Genomic DNA, 12,396 nt, shown 5'->3' on the forward strand with positions numbered 1-12,396 from the left:
ACCAGGGTGTCCACACAACGCATGGCTATGGGTGTATGAGCGCCACCCTGTGTTCATTAAGGGAAGTGACTGATTTACTTAGATGTTCTTCACAGAATGTTGACCCCTGTCAAAAGAAGCTTTCATTTGGGATTCGGGAACAGGCCCCATGTCTTCATTAGAAAGCAGGATTTCTTGCTTATCCAGGTAGCCTGTCAGATGTAAGGTACCCAAGTTTAAGTGGACTTCCTTCACTTATGTTTAGTCCAGACTATCTCAAATCCGAAAGTTTTCCAGCTCAGCAAGAAATCCTGCTTTTTCCCAAACAGGCTCCAGAGGATTACCCATGAGGGAAGCTTTAGAATACCATTTAAATACTTTTTTTTTTTTATTATTTTATTTTATTCTTGGAGTATTTAAAAGTAAATCCTGAAATTTTAGGTTAAATGGCAGGATTTTGGCCTCCTCTTGGCAGTAGGAATCTTGCTATTTCACTGGGTTTTATGCACGTGATAATTTTGGGCTTGTTTGGGTTAAGGTTCTGCTTTCATCCCTAGTTAATTTCAGGTGTTTTAATTGCTGGCTTTTTTTGGTACTCGTGCCACACCACGCCTTCATAATCGCAGCACGTTGGAGTATAAATCTGTCATTTGATTGTGATTTTTGTAGTCTTAGACATGTAGGCAAAGGACAAAAACCAAGCCAAGTAATTTTCACCACCATAAGTACACTTTTAAATGATGAATGGGTTCTGGAGTGCAAATAGTAAACATTTGATCACAAAATATTAGAAGCGACAAGAACCAACAGGGAAGGATCAGCAGACTGTTTGCTCTTGTATATCTTATAAGGGCATAACTGCCCAGCCCTTGTTCATTAGTAGAGGAGGTTGGGTGAAATCACTCTTGTATCCTTGAACTTGGAACTTAATTTAAGCAATTCGGGTTATGCAGCTGCATGAGTCGCTGCACTGTGGTCTTCCAAGTCCCGTGTGGCATGTGAATACAATCAAAGCATTGGGTGTAAATATAATCAATCTAAATCACAATTTAACACAAAGGCAGAATTTAAAATGTATAGTTTATTTTTTTTTTGCAGTAGCCCTTGTATTATACAGAATAAAAGTGGCCAAATGCCAGACGTTTCAACATGTAGATAATGACACAAGATTGCAATTCAGAATAGCACTGAAAAAAAGCCCATGATACATGTCAGTTCAAGTGTTAGTATCCCAAAATGTAATAAACAGGCCAGAAAATACACCACAAACCGGCATGGCGGTACAAAAAGATTAATAATAAAAAAAAAAACCGACACAGAATCCAACAAGACAGTCAGTGCCTACTATGAGGTTGTGCTTATAGGTCACCCTGCTTCTATGGCGATATATAAAAGTTACTTTACATATAAAGCATTCTGAAGTCCCCGATTGGCTTCTATGTAGCAGGAATCTGAGGCAGGCCGAACTCATCCACAAGAACACCGTCCTGTGACAGCAAGATAAACAACGCGTTATAACCAGGCTCAAAAGCAGCCACATACTCTCACAATCCCCATACTTAAGCATTTAGCACATACATATTCACATGACATCCTTACAGAGTGAGTATTCAGCCACAGCCTTGTAAATATTAAACTATCAGTGCTGTTATAAACTGACCAACAGCACCACCTGCTGTTCATCCTTGGTCGTGCGTGAATCATGGCACCTATAGCCTAAAGTCTCCAACTCCAGTACTGGGGATCTACTATCCAGTAGGTTTTCTATTTTACATGGCTTCTGATGAGCCACACCTGTTCCTGGTATTTACCTGAGAACAGGTGTGGCTCATCTGAAGCCAGATAGGATAGAAAATATGCTGGATAGTAGGTATCCAGGACCGGAGTTGGAGACCCCTGGTGTAGTGTCGACTGCTTCATCAACCAACCGTAGTTGTACTGATGGCTTCCAGATTAATGAGTTATAATTTGTAACGCAACTGAGACTGACTGCAACTGATCACCATACACACCAAGGGTGCAAATCGCAGGTGGGACAGACAAGTAAAGGGCGCTACCTTGTTGGTCCTTTCCTTGCTGGGTATTCCCTCTGGAATGTCAGGTGCAGATGAGGCTTCATCCAGGTATGAGCTGTCTTCATCCATCAGCAGATCATCTCCCAGTGCATCCAGCTCTGGAGGGAGGGGGGACACACAAACGCATGAGACCCAGAAGCTGCAGACACAGACTGGCATCAATAGCTTAATACAACCCATCCACAAACACTGATTGGCCCAGAGGCCCCGCATCCTCATGGCTGTCCCACTCACCGGCTGCCAGGTCGTCCTCGTCGATCTCCGGCGTCCCGTAGCTACGGCTCAGTGCCTCCTGCACCTCGTTGGCGTCCTCCATCATGTCCTCCAGCTGGTCCTGCAGGTCCTGAAAAAGGAAGGCGAGGACGTCTAAGCAACCACTGTTGTCATGGCAATGGCCACACAAAGCCATAAACCAGTCTTTCCCAGTCCCTTTCTTGGGACACTCCACGTTTTTGCTCCCTCCCAGCTCCCGGCATTAATGTGAAGCAAAAACGACAGCCCACCTCAATCTGATCGATTTTCACTTTCTTATAAGCTTTCTTCATTTCCTTGGCTCCGATTTTCATGGCATCCACCTGAAGAGAAGCACAGTAAGAACAGCAGTAAACACTATTTCATTTCTTTGTGTTTAGCAGGATTATTAGTTGCATAGAAGACCTTTTATTTTCTGACATACATAAATCAATAAATATGGCTACCAACAGGAATGTGGCACAGGCCTTACTGTCGTCTTTGTGTCCTTTAGTGTCTGAATGGTGTAGTTCGCCTGCTCCATGTTAAATGACTGCTGGGTCAGGTTGTCCCTCTGGCCTTCATACCTGCAGAAATGTTTTTTTAAAAAAATCGAATAAAACCTTTGAAAATTAGTTCTGTTACTGGTTTACTTTATGCACTCAAGCATGTCAGTTTCAACATTTAACCTAATTTTAAAGAACGAAACTACTTTACAGCACACTGTGAACCAGCTATGAAAATGCATCACAATACAAAATACAGTCTGGTTGATTACAGACAAAAACATCAACTCTCCCACACACCAGGAGTCAAATATGTTTAAATGGCATGAATTTTCTAATATCAAGACCCATTTGATACAAAAGCAGCACTCACATCCTCTTCTGCTTCAGGACCCTCAAGGCTTTCTGCTTTACCATGTTCTGGAAAACGCCAGACACCCGTTATCAGGACGAGGAGAAGCACTATACATAATGTGACAGCGCAGTGGAGCTACCTGACCACATGGTGGCGCTGTGGGCGCAACAGTTCAGCTAATCTCCCAGGTAGCTTTACCTTTGAAGGACCGTCTCGCATCTTCTTCATCTGTTCCTTGTATTTGAAGAGCTCGGCGTCCAGCCTCGAGATTTTCTTATCGATGGACTCCGCCCGCGAATCCACCTACGGCCAGCAGACGCAGCCGTCACGTGAAGGATTGTATAAATGTTGCTACTTAGGCAACATTACAAAAGAGGCCGCTTCAGATACTCCCGGAGCACACACATGTTACAAAGTATGTGAGAGACTGTTAGGAGTTGAATTATAAGATATCAAGTCTACGAGTTTTACATTTTTGGTATGTTTTATGTATGTGTGTATATATATATATATATATATATATATATATATATATATATATATATATCTAATGTACTGGAAACCTTGTCACTGGGAGCTATATCAATCTCAGAACATGGCAAAAAGCGAGTGAGACGGTGTTTCTGTCTGAAGCACAAAACTTTTACCAGCGTACTCATTTTTTTCCGCATGGGTGAAGCAAACCGGTTACACAGGTTCTCTTAAGGTTACAGTGACAGTATCGAGATACGCGGTTACTTAACTTCGGTCGGACTAACTTCGCTAGTTAAGTTCCAGTATTTCGATTTATGTCACCATAATATCACCATATTCACGAAAGACAAAAGCAACGCGTTTTCTCATACCCTAGTACCACGGAAACAAAGGATACTCTCTCCACTCCCGTTAGAACATCGTAATGTTACCAGGAATGACATGAATGTAACAGAATGACAACACCGGCGATGTTTTATCCAAGGCCCAGTAGTTTAGCTGGGAATAAGTAAAATCAAAGCCGGCTACGCCGTGTCAAACGTCAGTTTCACAAAGTCTCATGTCAGTGTTTTGTTTGCATAAACAATATTTACAGCCAGCTTGCCAGATACTTACATTTCCTATGCAGTCTGTAAGGTTTGGCGGCGGTCCTTTAGGTTTACCCAGACCAAAAAGACGATTCATCGTTACAAAAGACACAAAGAACTGTAAAAATCGCTTGTCTGAAACGAAACACACAAAGGAGGGGGCACTGAGGAATCTCTGCCACACACATACACAACACAAAACCAGGAAATAACGTCACCGTGACTCGTGATTCGATTGGAGGATCACCCGTATCACGTGACTCTAGCTGTCACACGGCTGATGTTCCGCTCAATCTTATTGGCCGGCAGGCAATTCCGACTTCATCATTCTCACATGCCAGGAGAAAAGTTTATGGTAATCAGTCTGTCGCGATGGCAGCAATGGTAATTAAACGTTGGGAGATGTCTTAATTCACGGTGGGAAGTGGGGAATAACTTTAAATTGACGCCTTTTATTGGATTTTAAACAGTCGATTTATTGAAATAAAATTTTAACTAAAATAAATTACATCGTTATATGTATTATACAGTGGCATCAAGGAACATACACAACGTACTGAGCAGAATGTAATATTTTACAGGTAAAGCTTAGTAGTTCTGTGAGTTTTCAAATGAACAGTTATCACTTACATCAAACGTTAACTGATCTACCCAATACCAAAGCATCATAAACTATTTAAGAAAATTCTGCAATACTATGACATTATGAATGGTGTTAAATTACAGTAGCGGTATAGGTGTATTCTATAATGTCACGGTACATCTTTGTTTACACATTGTTCTAAAGTCAGACAACAACAAATGTCAAAACAGACTCAGTTTGCATGTTTTAAATTAAAACAGTCGTATTAAAACACGTTGCGCGAGACTTTCTAAGTAGTGGCAATGCGTCACCAGTAGAGGGCATCAACAGCCAGCCACCCAGAAACCACAGCGAAAATGGCAAAGATACACAATATCACAATAATAAGGCTCTTCCCTCAAAATGTTCCGTGGTGACAATGAGTATAAATAAAAGCATAACAACGTTTATTGTTATCGTTTGTTCCACTTTTTTCCACTTCCAAATACGTTACAGTTACTAAGAGCACCACTATTGGCAATCACCTTTGAGTTTACCTCATCTTCATGAGTTAACAAGTACATCACAGATATTACATCCTCAGCAAAAGCCAATACGACAAATATAGTTTTAGATGACTTAATAAACATGCAGGGATTTTATAATCAAAGTCTTTGAGACGAATAACATGGTCAATGTTTCCCCATCTAGTCCTCAGGGACCCACAGACAGTCCATGTTTTTGCTCCCTCCCAGCTCCCAGACTGTATGGCAGGTGCTGGAAGGGAGCAAAAATGTGGACCGGGTTATTGGGAAACTTTGTTCTAAGCAAAAGAAATACTGTGTCCCGACCTGAGCTAGTGTACACCTTGGATCGTGGACCGAGGGAGAGGCCGTATATTTGGACGGTCCTGCAGGAAAACGTGTTAACACGTTTCAAAGCATGTTATCAGCCATGTATTTCCATAACCTTTTACATTATGATAAAATACTCAGTGTGAAAACCTTTTTCTGGCTTTTTGGCAAAGCACTCACAACCAAGCCTGTCAGATGACATCAAAGGACACTTGAGAGGAGAAACCTTAGCAAACAGTGTTGGAGTGCTTGCCTCCGGGATTCTTGACAGAGAGGCCCGAATAACGACTCTTAATGCACTTCTTTGAATGGAATGCACGATCCCAGCCAGTATTTTCATGGATTTATTGTCCTATTCCAACCCTTTTACCTCATGTTTTAATTTGTCTTTATCTGAACAAGTAAAATTTTCACTCTTTCATTGACTTAATGGTATATATTCAAGACAGATATGAATGTTTTATGATCTATGTAAATGTAATGGAGCAATAGAAATGGAAAATCAAAAGACCATGTTTCCTCCCTCTGCTTGGGGTTTGCTCAGAAGTATGGAGACTGTGGTATTTCATTCACATACCTCAATATACCTACGTCACACAGCGGTGGTAACCTGCGTTGTCCCAGTCTCGTTGGAGTGCTCGGCTTCTTTCTGGGGGACTGACCGAGGCTCCACTGCTAGTCATGTGGGCTTGACAGTTCTCTCCTTGTCCACCAGGGGGCACGCAGCGACACGGGAGGCTTTCCTCAACTGTACCCCTTTCTCCTGGCCCGTCCTCACTCGGCAAGGGCGGCAGAAGTCTTTGAAGCACCTCTTGAAGTTCTCGTCCAGGAATGCATAGAGCACGGGGTTGAGGCTGCTGTTGCCGTATCCCAGGGCGACGCAGAAGAAGTAGGCAGCGGTAACATGGGGGGAGTCGGACACGCTGCCCAGAGCCCGCACCAGGATGAAGATGTGGATGGGCGTCCAGCACACGACGAAGACGGCCACCAGCACCATGACCATGCGCGTGATTCGCCTCAGGCCGCGGTCCCGGTCCCTGGAGCCCGACGACAGCCGGACTCTGCGCAGACGCAGCACCATCAGGCTGTAGCAGGCGCTGATGACGAAGACGGGCAGCACAAAGCCCACAGCGAACACGCAGATGCGCATCAGGGTGTCCCAGTACAGGTAGGGATCTGGGAACTGCAGTGCGCACTCTGTCGTTCCTGGAGATGCAGTTGACAGGAACATACCCCCTCATCACCCACACAGTGAATTCAGTCAAAACACTTCAATAACATCTGAAATAGTCGACCTATCAGATGCTGGTATGTACTTTTAATAATTAATTAGGAACTTTTGATAATAATAAAAAAAATGATAATATACTTTCCTTTATAAAATTTATTGGACATCAGATGTGAGGGTCACGAGAGCATACCAGCCATACCATCGTATATGCCTCAGAGTAGCCAGGAATCAAGTTCAAAGAGACGTCAAACTGATCTCAGACTCCACTTCTGGTCATATATAGCTCTTAACATCAAGGTGCATTTCTGGGTCTCAGAAACCAAAAAAGCATGCAGTGAAATGTACAAAACAGCAACGGAGACCGTGACCACTCACCATTGTTAGACTGAGTGCTTCCGAGGATCAAGGCTGGTACACCAGCCACAGAAGAAAGAACCCAGATACAGACGTTGATTATCTTGGCCTTGGCTGGGGTCCGGAAGTCCAGAGCCTTCACGGGGTGGCAGACGGCGATGTAGCGATCCACACTCATCATGGTGAGTGTGAAGATGCTGGTGAACATGTTGTAGTAGTCGATGGAGATGAACACCTTGCAAACCACCTCACCGAAGGGCCACGAGTCCAGGAGGTAATCCGTGCTCTGGAAGGGCATGGTGGTGGTGACCAGAGCATCTGCCACCGCCAGGTTGAAGATGTAGATGTTGGTGGCCGTCTTCATCTTGGTGTGTCTGTGGAGAGACACACATCTGCAAAAGACAGCTGAAGAGCTTCAGGAGACAGAGAACACCATTCAGGCTTTTATCATCCAAGTACGAATGGTGATTTGAGAACATCTACAGGCTCTGCATTAGGTCTCACTGGAGAAAGTCTTTCCTTCAGTTTTAATAAAAAATGGCAATAAAAATAATTCTGACCCACACAACAATATCAAAGTGCTGCTGGGCAAGAAGGACATATACGACAGACCACACTTGCAAATAGATTCTATCGTATGGTTTCTATCCAGAATTATGTTCAGCCACAATAATCACCATTACAGCTGCACTGTAATATGGTAATGTCATCCATCCAGTTTCCACCCCCTTATCCAGTGGAGCATCCTGGGTAAAACGGGCCTGAATTTCATCCCAGGCAGCAAATACAGGCACAAGCTGCCAAAAACTCAAAGTAATCTCTGTAGACTTATAGGATGATGTCAGAAGGGAAATGATTGTCGTTTTTGTAAAACAATCTGCTGATTAAACAGGAGATGCAATTATTGATCTAATTGCCATTTAACGTATTCCCTTAAAAGTGAATTACGCTTTTTTTTCAGCGATAGCGGGAAAGAACACTACACGTTTCGTAACCCGTTTCGGAGTTCATGGCTGAGAAGACAGACGGTCTCCATCACAGCAGGGAAACCAGCCATAATAGTCACTAGGTATAGTATCGATACCGCTAATGGTGAAGCGGCATCAACCGCTGCTTGCCATGAGTACTATAGTTAGTGCCGAGTAGTTAAAGTGCTTGATTATAATATCGCGATGGGAGAAATTATATTTAAAAACCAATATTGGAGGGGATTGGTGGATATTATGAATATTGATTTACGGATGGCTATAAACTGCTTCGCATTGCTTATACTTCAATGTAAGCCTTTCAAGGAAAATATATGCGGCGATGACGTTATAACAAATGAACATTATAGTAGTGAAAAATTAACATTTCTTAATAATACACAGCATTAAAAGTATATATAAATAATACAAACAGCCTATGTGTAATTGTATTTGAGCTATACGAGCTAGTGATTAAATGAAATTAAGGTAATAATAATAATAATAATAATAATAATAATAATAATATATTTCATTTATAACGCACTTTACATTTTCTAAGAAAATCTCTAAGTGCTACAAAACCTCAACAATGTTTATCACGTCACGGTCCGAGATCCATCATTTATAGGTGTAGTAAGTAATTGTCTGTTTTCAGAGTCTTTCGTTGTCCAGTAATGATTACTGATAGATCAAGCATGTAGATCCTGTATTTCAAGCTGAATACATGGTGAATCGCAGTCTGTCACGGGCTAAATCCAAGTGACAAAAGATAAAAAAAAAATACCAAAACGTAAAAGATGCTTGGTATATTCGATTTATCTTACCTGATGATCACATACATTACCAGACAGTTTCCCCCTAAGCCCACCACAAAAACGATCGAATAAATAGCCGTGATGATGGAGAGGACAAACGGCGCCGGCTCCTTCCTCCAGCCGCCAGTTAGCGTGTAATTGTAGTATTGGGAGCCGGGTGTCCATGTGGAGTTGGGCAGATACTCCTCCGTGAAACCCGACTGGTACCCGTCACCTTTCAGAATTTCCACTGAAGTCACATCCATAGTTCAGGAATTTTAAAAAAACCTGAACATAAGCCGGAAGGAAACGCATTTTAGAGAAAAGAACACAAAAGTGCAAAGTCAAGGTGTGCCATAGTATATTTATTTAGCTAAACATCTGATTCATGAATGCGATTAAAACACGGCTTGTAAGCATATGATAAAAATAAAGCCGAACGCATTGATTATATAACTAAAGGCGTAACTTTAATACCTTAAATGGATACATTAGTTTTAATTTGTGTACATACCCAGAAAGCTGGCCCGGCTGCGGTGTTAGATCGCCGTAAAAACGTTTGCTTGAAAATAAAAGGACGTCTGAGTGCTGGAGTGACCGCTCTGCAAACTTCGAGGGGCGGACTAGGCGCTCCGCTCCTCCGCGCTGCGCTGAAACTCGGCTGTGCGACGCCCAGCAGATGGCGCTCTCTGCCCCTGCAGCTCGCACTCCGGGACATTATATCGCTGACAGCCCACAGAGCTCCATCGAAGACAAAAAGCAATGTTTCTCAAACACTATTTACGAGTTTCAAGCACGATAGGCCTAGATTTGCCTGAATTATATGCTGTGAGTTAGGCTATAATATTTAACTAAAATATAATTTTTGTATAAAAACATAGGTTAAATGTACCGTTAAATTAAAAGTTCAACACGTTTTATCCGTGCGACCCTGTCCAGAACAAGCCGTCTGAAGATTAATGGGTAGATAGCTAAGACATAATCAAGTTAAAGCATTACAGACGAATCAAACCACAACACAAATTTAATACAAACAGTCATTTATTACTATTGTATTACATTTTGTCCGGGCAGCATTATAGGGTCGAAGTAGGATGCGATGGAAAAACGCTTTTTCAGACATGGACAGAAAGTTGGTAATAGCTAAAACTCGCACGTAATTTTATTTATGTAGCCAATATTAGCCTTCAAATAATTTAAACTGCAGCAGGTATTATATACAACAGTGGTTCTCAACATTTTTTGCACCCACGGGTTGAGAATGGCTAATATAGCGGGACCACTGGGGGTCACTATTTTAACTTGTTCTGTATTCACCAGTTTAATCACCTTCCCCATACCTTATACGTTCATTATATCAACAACACGGACATGAATATACATGCTATTTGTGAAAAGGTTATTGTACAATCACTGGCCTACTCTTATAAATGATAGGAGATGATAGGATTAAATGTCATACAAATCACTAACTAGGCCTATACGTTAGATGAGTACTTCCTACATGTTGATTTGAAATTGGATTAGTGATAAATGTAATTGTATGACTGTGCTGAAGACTGAGTTAAATGATCCATTCAGTGCCAATCTAGTATAAGGTCACAGAGGGGCCTTTAGCGGTAAAGGACAAAGGGCTGGGTTACACCGTTCACACTCGCTCACATCCATTGGACAGACAACAGGGGGGGCACTTCAGGATAAAACCCACAATGGATGGGGAGAACATTCAAAGTTCATGACCAAAAAACAGGGAGGTGAGAGGCTACAGTGCACCACTGACAATATTATCTACAATATTGTTTATTTTACACGGCACGAATACACAAGAATCTGAAATTACTGACAAATATCAGTATATGTTAGGAAACTTCCAATAGTATATTATTAGATGGAATAGACCAAATATCGCTTACCTGCTTAATGAGGTATGGTGTGCACTGGGTTAGAATAGATGTATTAATGTCTGAGATACATTATATGGACAAGAGTACTGGGACACACCCCTTAATTACTGAATGTAGGTGTTTCATTCAGACCCATTGCAGCAGTTGTACTATACCAAGCACCTAACTACGCAGTCAGGTTTACGAACATTCCTGAAAAAATGCTGAAGTGGCACACCATGGGAAGTGACAGAGCGGGGTTGCCGAGTGCTGAGGCATATAGTGCGTAAAAGTTGCCAACGCGACAATTATATGCTTTCAACTTTGTGGGAACAGGTTCTGTTCCAGCATGACTGTGCCGCAGTGCACAAAGCAAGGTCCATGAAGATGGTTGGCTGAGTCTGATGTGGAAGAACTTGACTGGCCCCGATCTTAACCCCATCGAACACCTTTGGGATGAACTAGAACGGAGATTGCGAGCCAGGCCTTCACGTCCAACATCCACGCCTGACCTCACAAATGCTCTTCTGGATGGATGGACGAGGATTTCCCCAGGGACGCTGCAAAATCTTGAGGAAAGCCTTTCCAGAAGCTTGGAGACTGTCACAGCTGCGAAGGAGGGACCAGCTCAGTATTGATGCCTACGGAACACTATGGGATGTGATGTCGTCAAAGTTCCTGTAGGTGTAATGGCCAGGTGTCCAATACTTTAGTCTTATTGTATTAAACAGACAGAATACTCAGACTGTGAGGGATGAAAAGGTTTCTGTAGCCCAAGGAGGTGGTCAGTAATAATTAGGGGGGAGGGTTCGCACTAATAACATGATCAACACGTTTCTGAAGCATTAAACAGGAATTGTCGGTGTACGTTAAGGCGAACGGCTCACATGTACTACACTAAAGCATCCAGCTTTGATTAAGCAAATGCGCTACATTGAAGAACAGCAGTGGTCTTTAATGCTGCAGGTGAAACTTATCAGTCCATAAAACGACAATTTTACACAGCGCATTAAAAGAGAGGCTTTTTTTGGAGGCCAACAGCGTAGCAAATAATTATAAACTGAAAGGTCTATTTATTGGTGGGATGAATTGGTGGGATGAAGTGCTCCCCCTCCCCCGATTCCTATACGCCCATTAGACAAAATAGACTAACATTAAATCCTGAGCAATTAAAGTGTAAAATTAAAAAGACAATGCTTTTTCGCTTTATGAGGAGGTCGTCATGAACTACATCACTGAATTAGAATTGGTGGAATTTATCAGTTAAGCTTTGTGGGCTCAAATCTCATCAAATCCCATCCAGGATCTGCTAGTTTGAATGCTACACATTTTCATGGTAATTAAGTATGTGTAGCTGATAGCGAAGGGATACTGAGAAATGATGGATGCGTGAAACAGGCCAGTGAGTGTCCCGGTCTGTTAAAACTGCTTCTCTCCGGCTGAGACAACACTAGTTTACGCACAAGCAGTTTTGTGGGTTACCACTCAGACTAGTACCAGAACACCATCAAGGGATCAGTAGCCTGGAGTCTGTATCACAAAA

General features: G+C 42.4%; 2 protein-coding genes across 4 annotated transcripts; both read right to left on the minus strand.

Annotated features, from left to right (window-relative positions):
- Nucleotides 1-1,040: 1,040 nt before the first annotated feature.
- On the minus strand, nt 1,041-4,419 carry chmp5a (charged multivesicular body protein 5a). The gene is made up of 8 exons (XM_049011827.1): nt 4,236-4,419; nt 3,345-3,449; nt 3,165-3,211; nt 2,779-2,872; nt 2,558-2,629; nt 2,289-2,397; nt 2,037-2,152; nt 1,041-1,466 (listed from the first exon to the last, which is right to left on the minus strand). Exons 1-8 carry the CDS (start codon nt 4,302-4,304, stop codon nt 1,416-1,418), a joined length of 663 nt encoding a protein of 220 aa, XP_048867784.1. The 5' UTR covers nt 4,305-4,419; the 3' UTR covers nt 1,041-1,415.
- A 137-nt stretch (nt 4,420-4,556) lies between these two features.
- Nucleotides 4,557-9,995, minus strand: LOC125740557 (delta-type opioid receptor-like). Of its 3 annotated transcripts, XM_049011825.1 has the most exons (4): nt 9,001-9,177; nt 7,230-7,582; nt 6,894-6,904; nt 4,557-6,818 (listed from the first exon to the last, which is right to left on the minus strand). In XM_049011825.1, exons 1-4 carry the CDS (start codon nt 9,015-9,017, stop codon nt 6,303-6,305), a joined length of 897 nt encoding a protein of 298 aa, XP_048867782.1. In that variant the 5' UTR covers nt 9,018-9,177; the 3' UTR covers nt 4,557-6,302. The 3 variants fall into 3 exon arrangements, with proteins under 3 accessions (XP_048867782.1, XP_048867783.1, XP_048867780.1); XM_049011826.1 differs by lacking the exons at nt 6,894-6,904; nt 9,001-9,177 and adding an exon at nt 9,978-9,995 and having other exon boundaries at nt 4,557-6,829; nt 7,230-7,584; XM_049011823.1 differs by lacking the exon at nt 6,894-6,904 and having other exon boundaries at nt 4,557-6,829.
- Nucleotides 9,996-12,396: the final 2,401 nt, after the last annotated feature.

Source organism: Brienomyrus brachyistius, chromosome 4, assembly GCF_023856365.1.
Source record: "Brienomyrus brachyistius isolate T26 chromosome 4, BBRACH_0.4, whole genome shotgun sequence".
Classification (NCBI taxonomy): Eukaryota; Metazoa; Chordata; class Actinopteri; order Osteoglossiformes; family Mormyridae; genus Brienomyrus; species Brienomyrus brachyistius.

What these genes read in the sequence shown, in the direction of transcription:
- chmp5a (XM_049011827.1), bottom strand. Translation starts at nt 4,304, where the DNA reads ATGAATCGTCTTTTTGGTCTGGGTAAACCTAAAGGACCGCCGCCAAAC. An exon ending in TGCGAGACGGTCCTTCAAAG is followed by an intron (nt 3,212 to 3,344) that starts GTAAAGCTACCT and finishes GGCGTTTTCCAG; the next exon opens with AACATGGTAAAGCAGAAAGC. An exon ending in CGAGGACGACCTGGCAGCCG is followed by an intron (nt 2,153 to 2,288) that starts GTGAGTGGGACA and finishes CCCTCCCTCCAG; the next exon opens with AGCTGGATGCACTGGGAGAT.
- LOC125740557 (XM_049011823.1), bottom strand. An exon ending in AAGCACTCAGTCTAACAATG is followed by an intron (nt 6,830 to 7,229) that starts GTGAGTGGTCAC and finishes CTGCATCTCCAG; the next exon opens with GAACGACAGAGTGCGCACTG.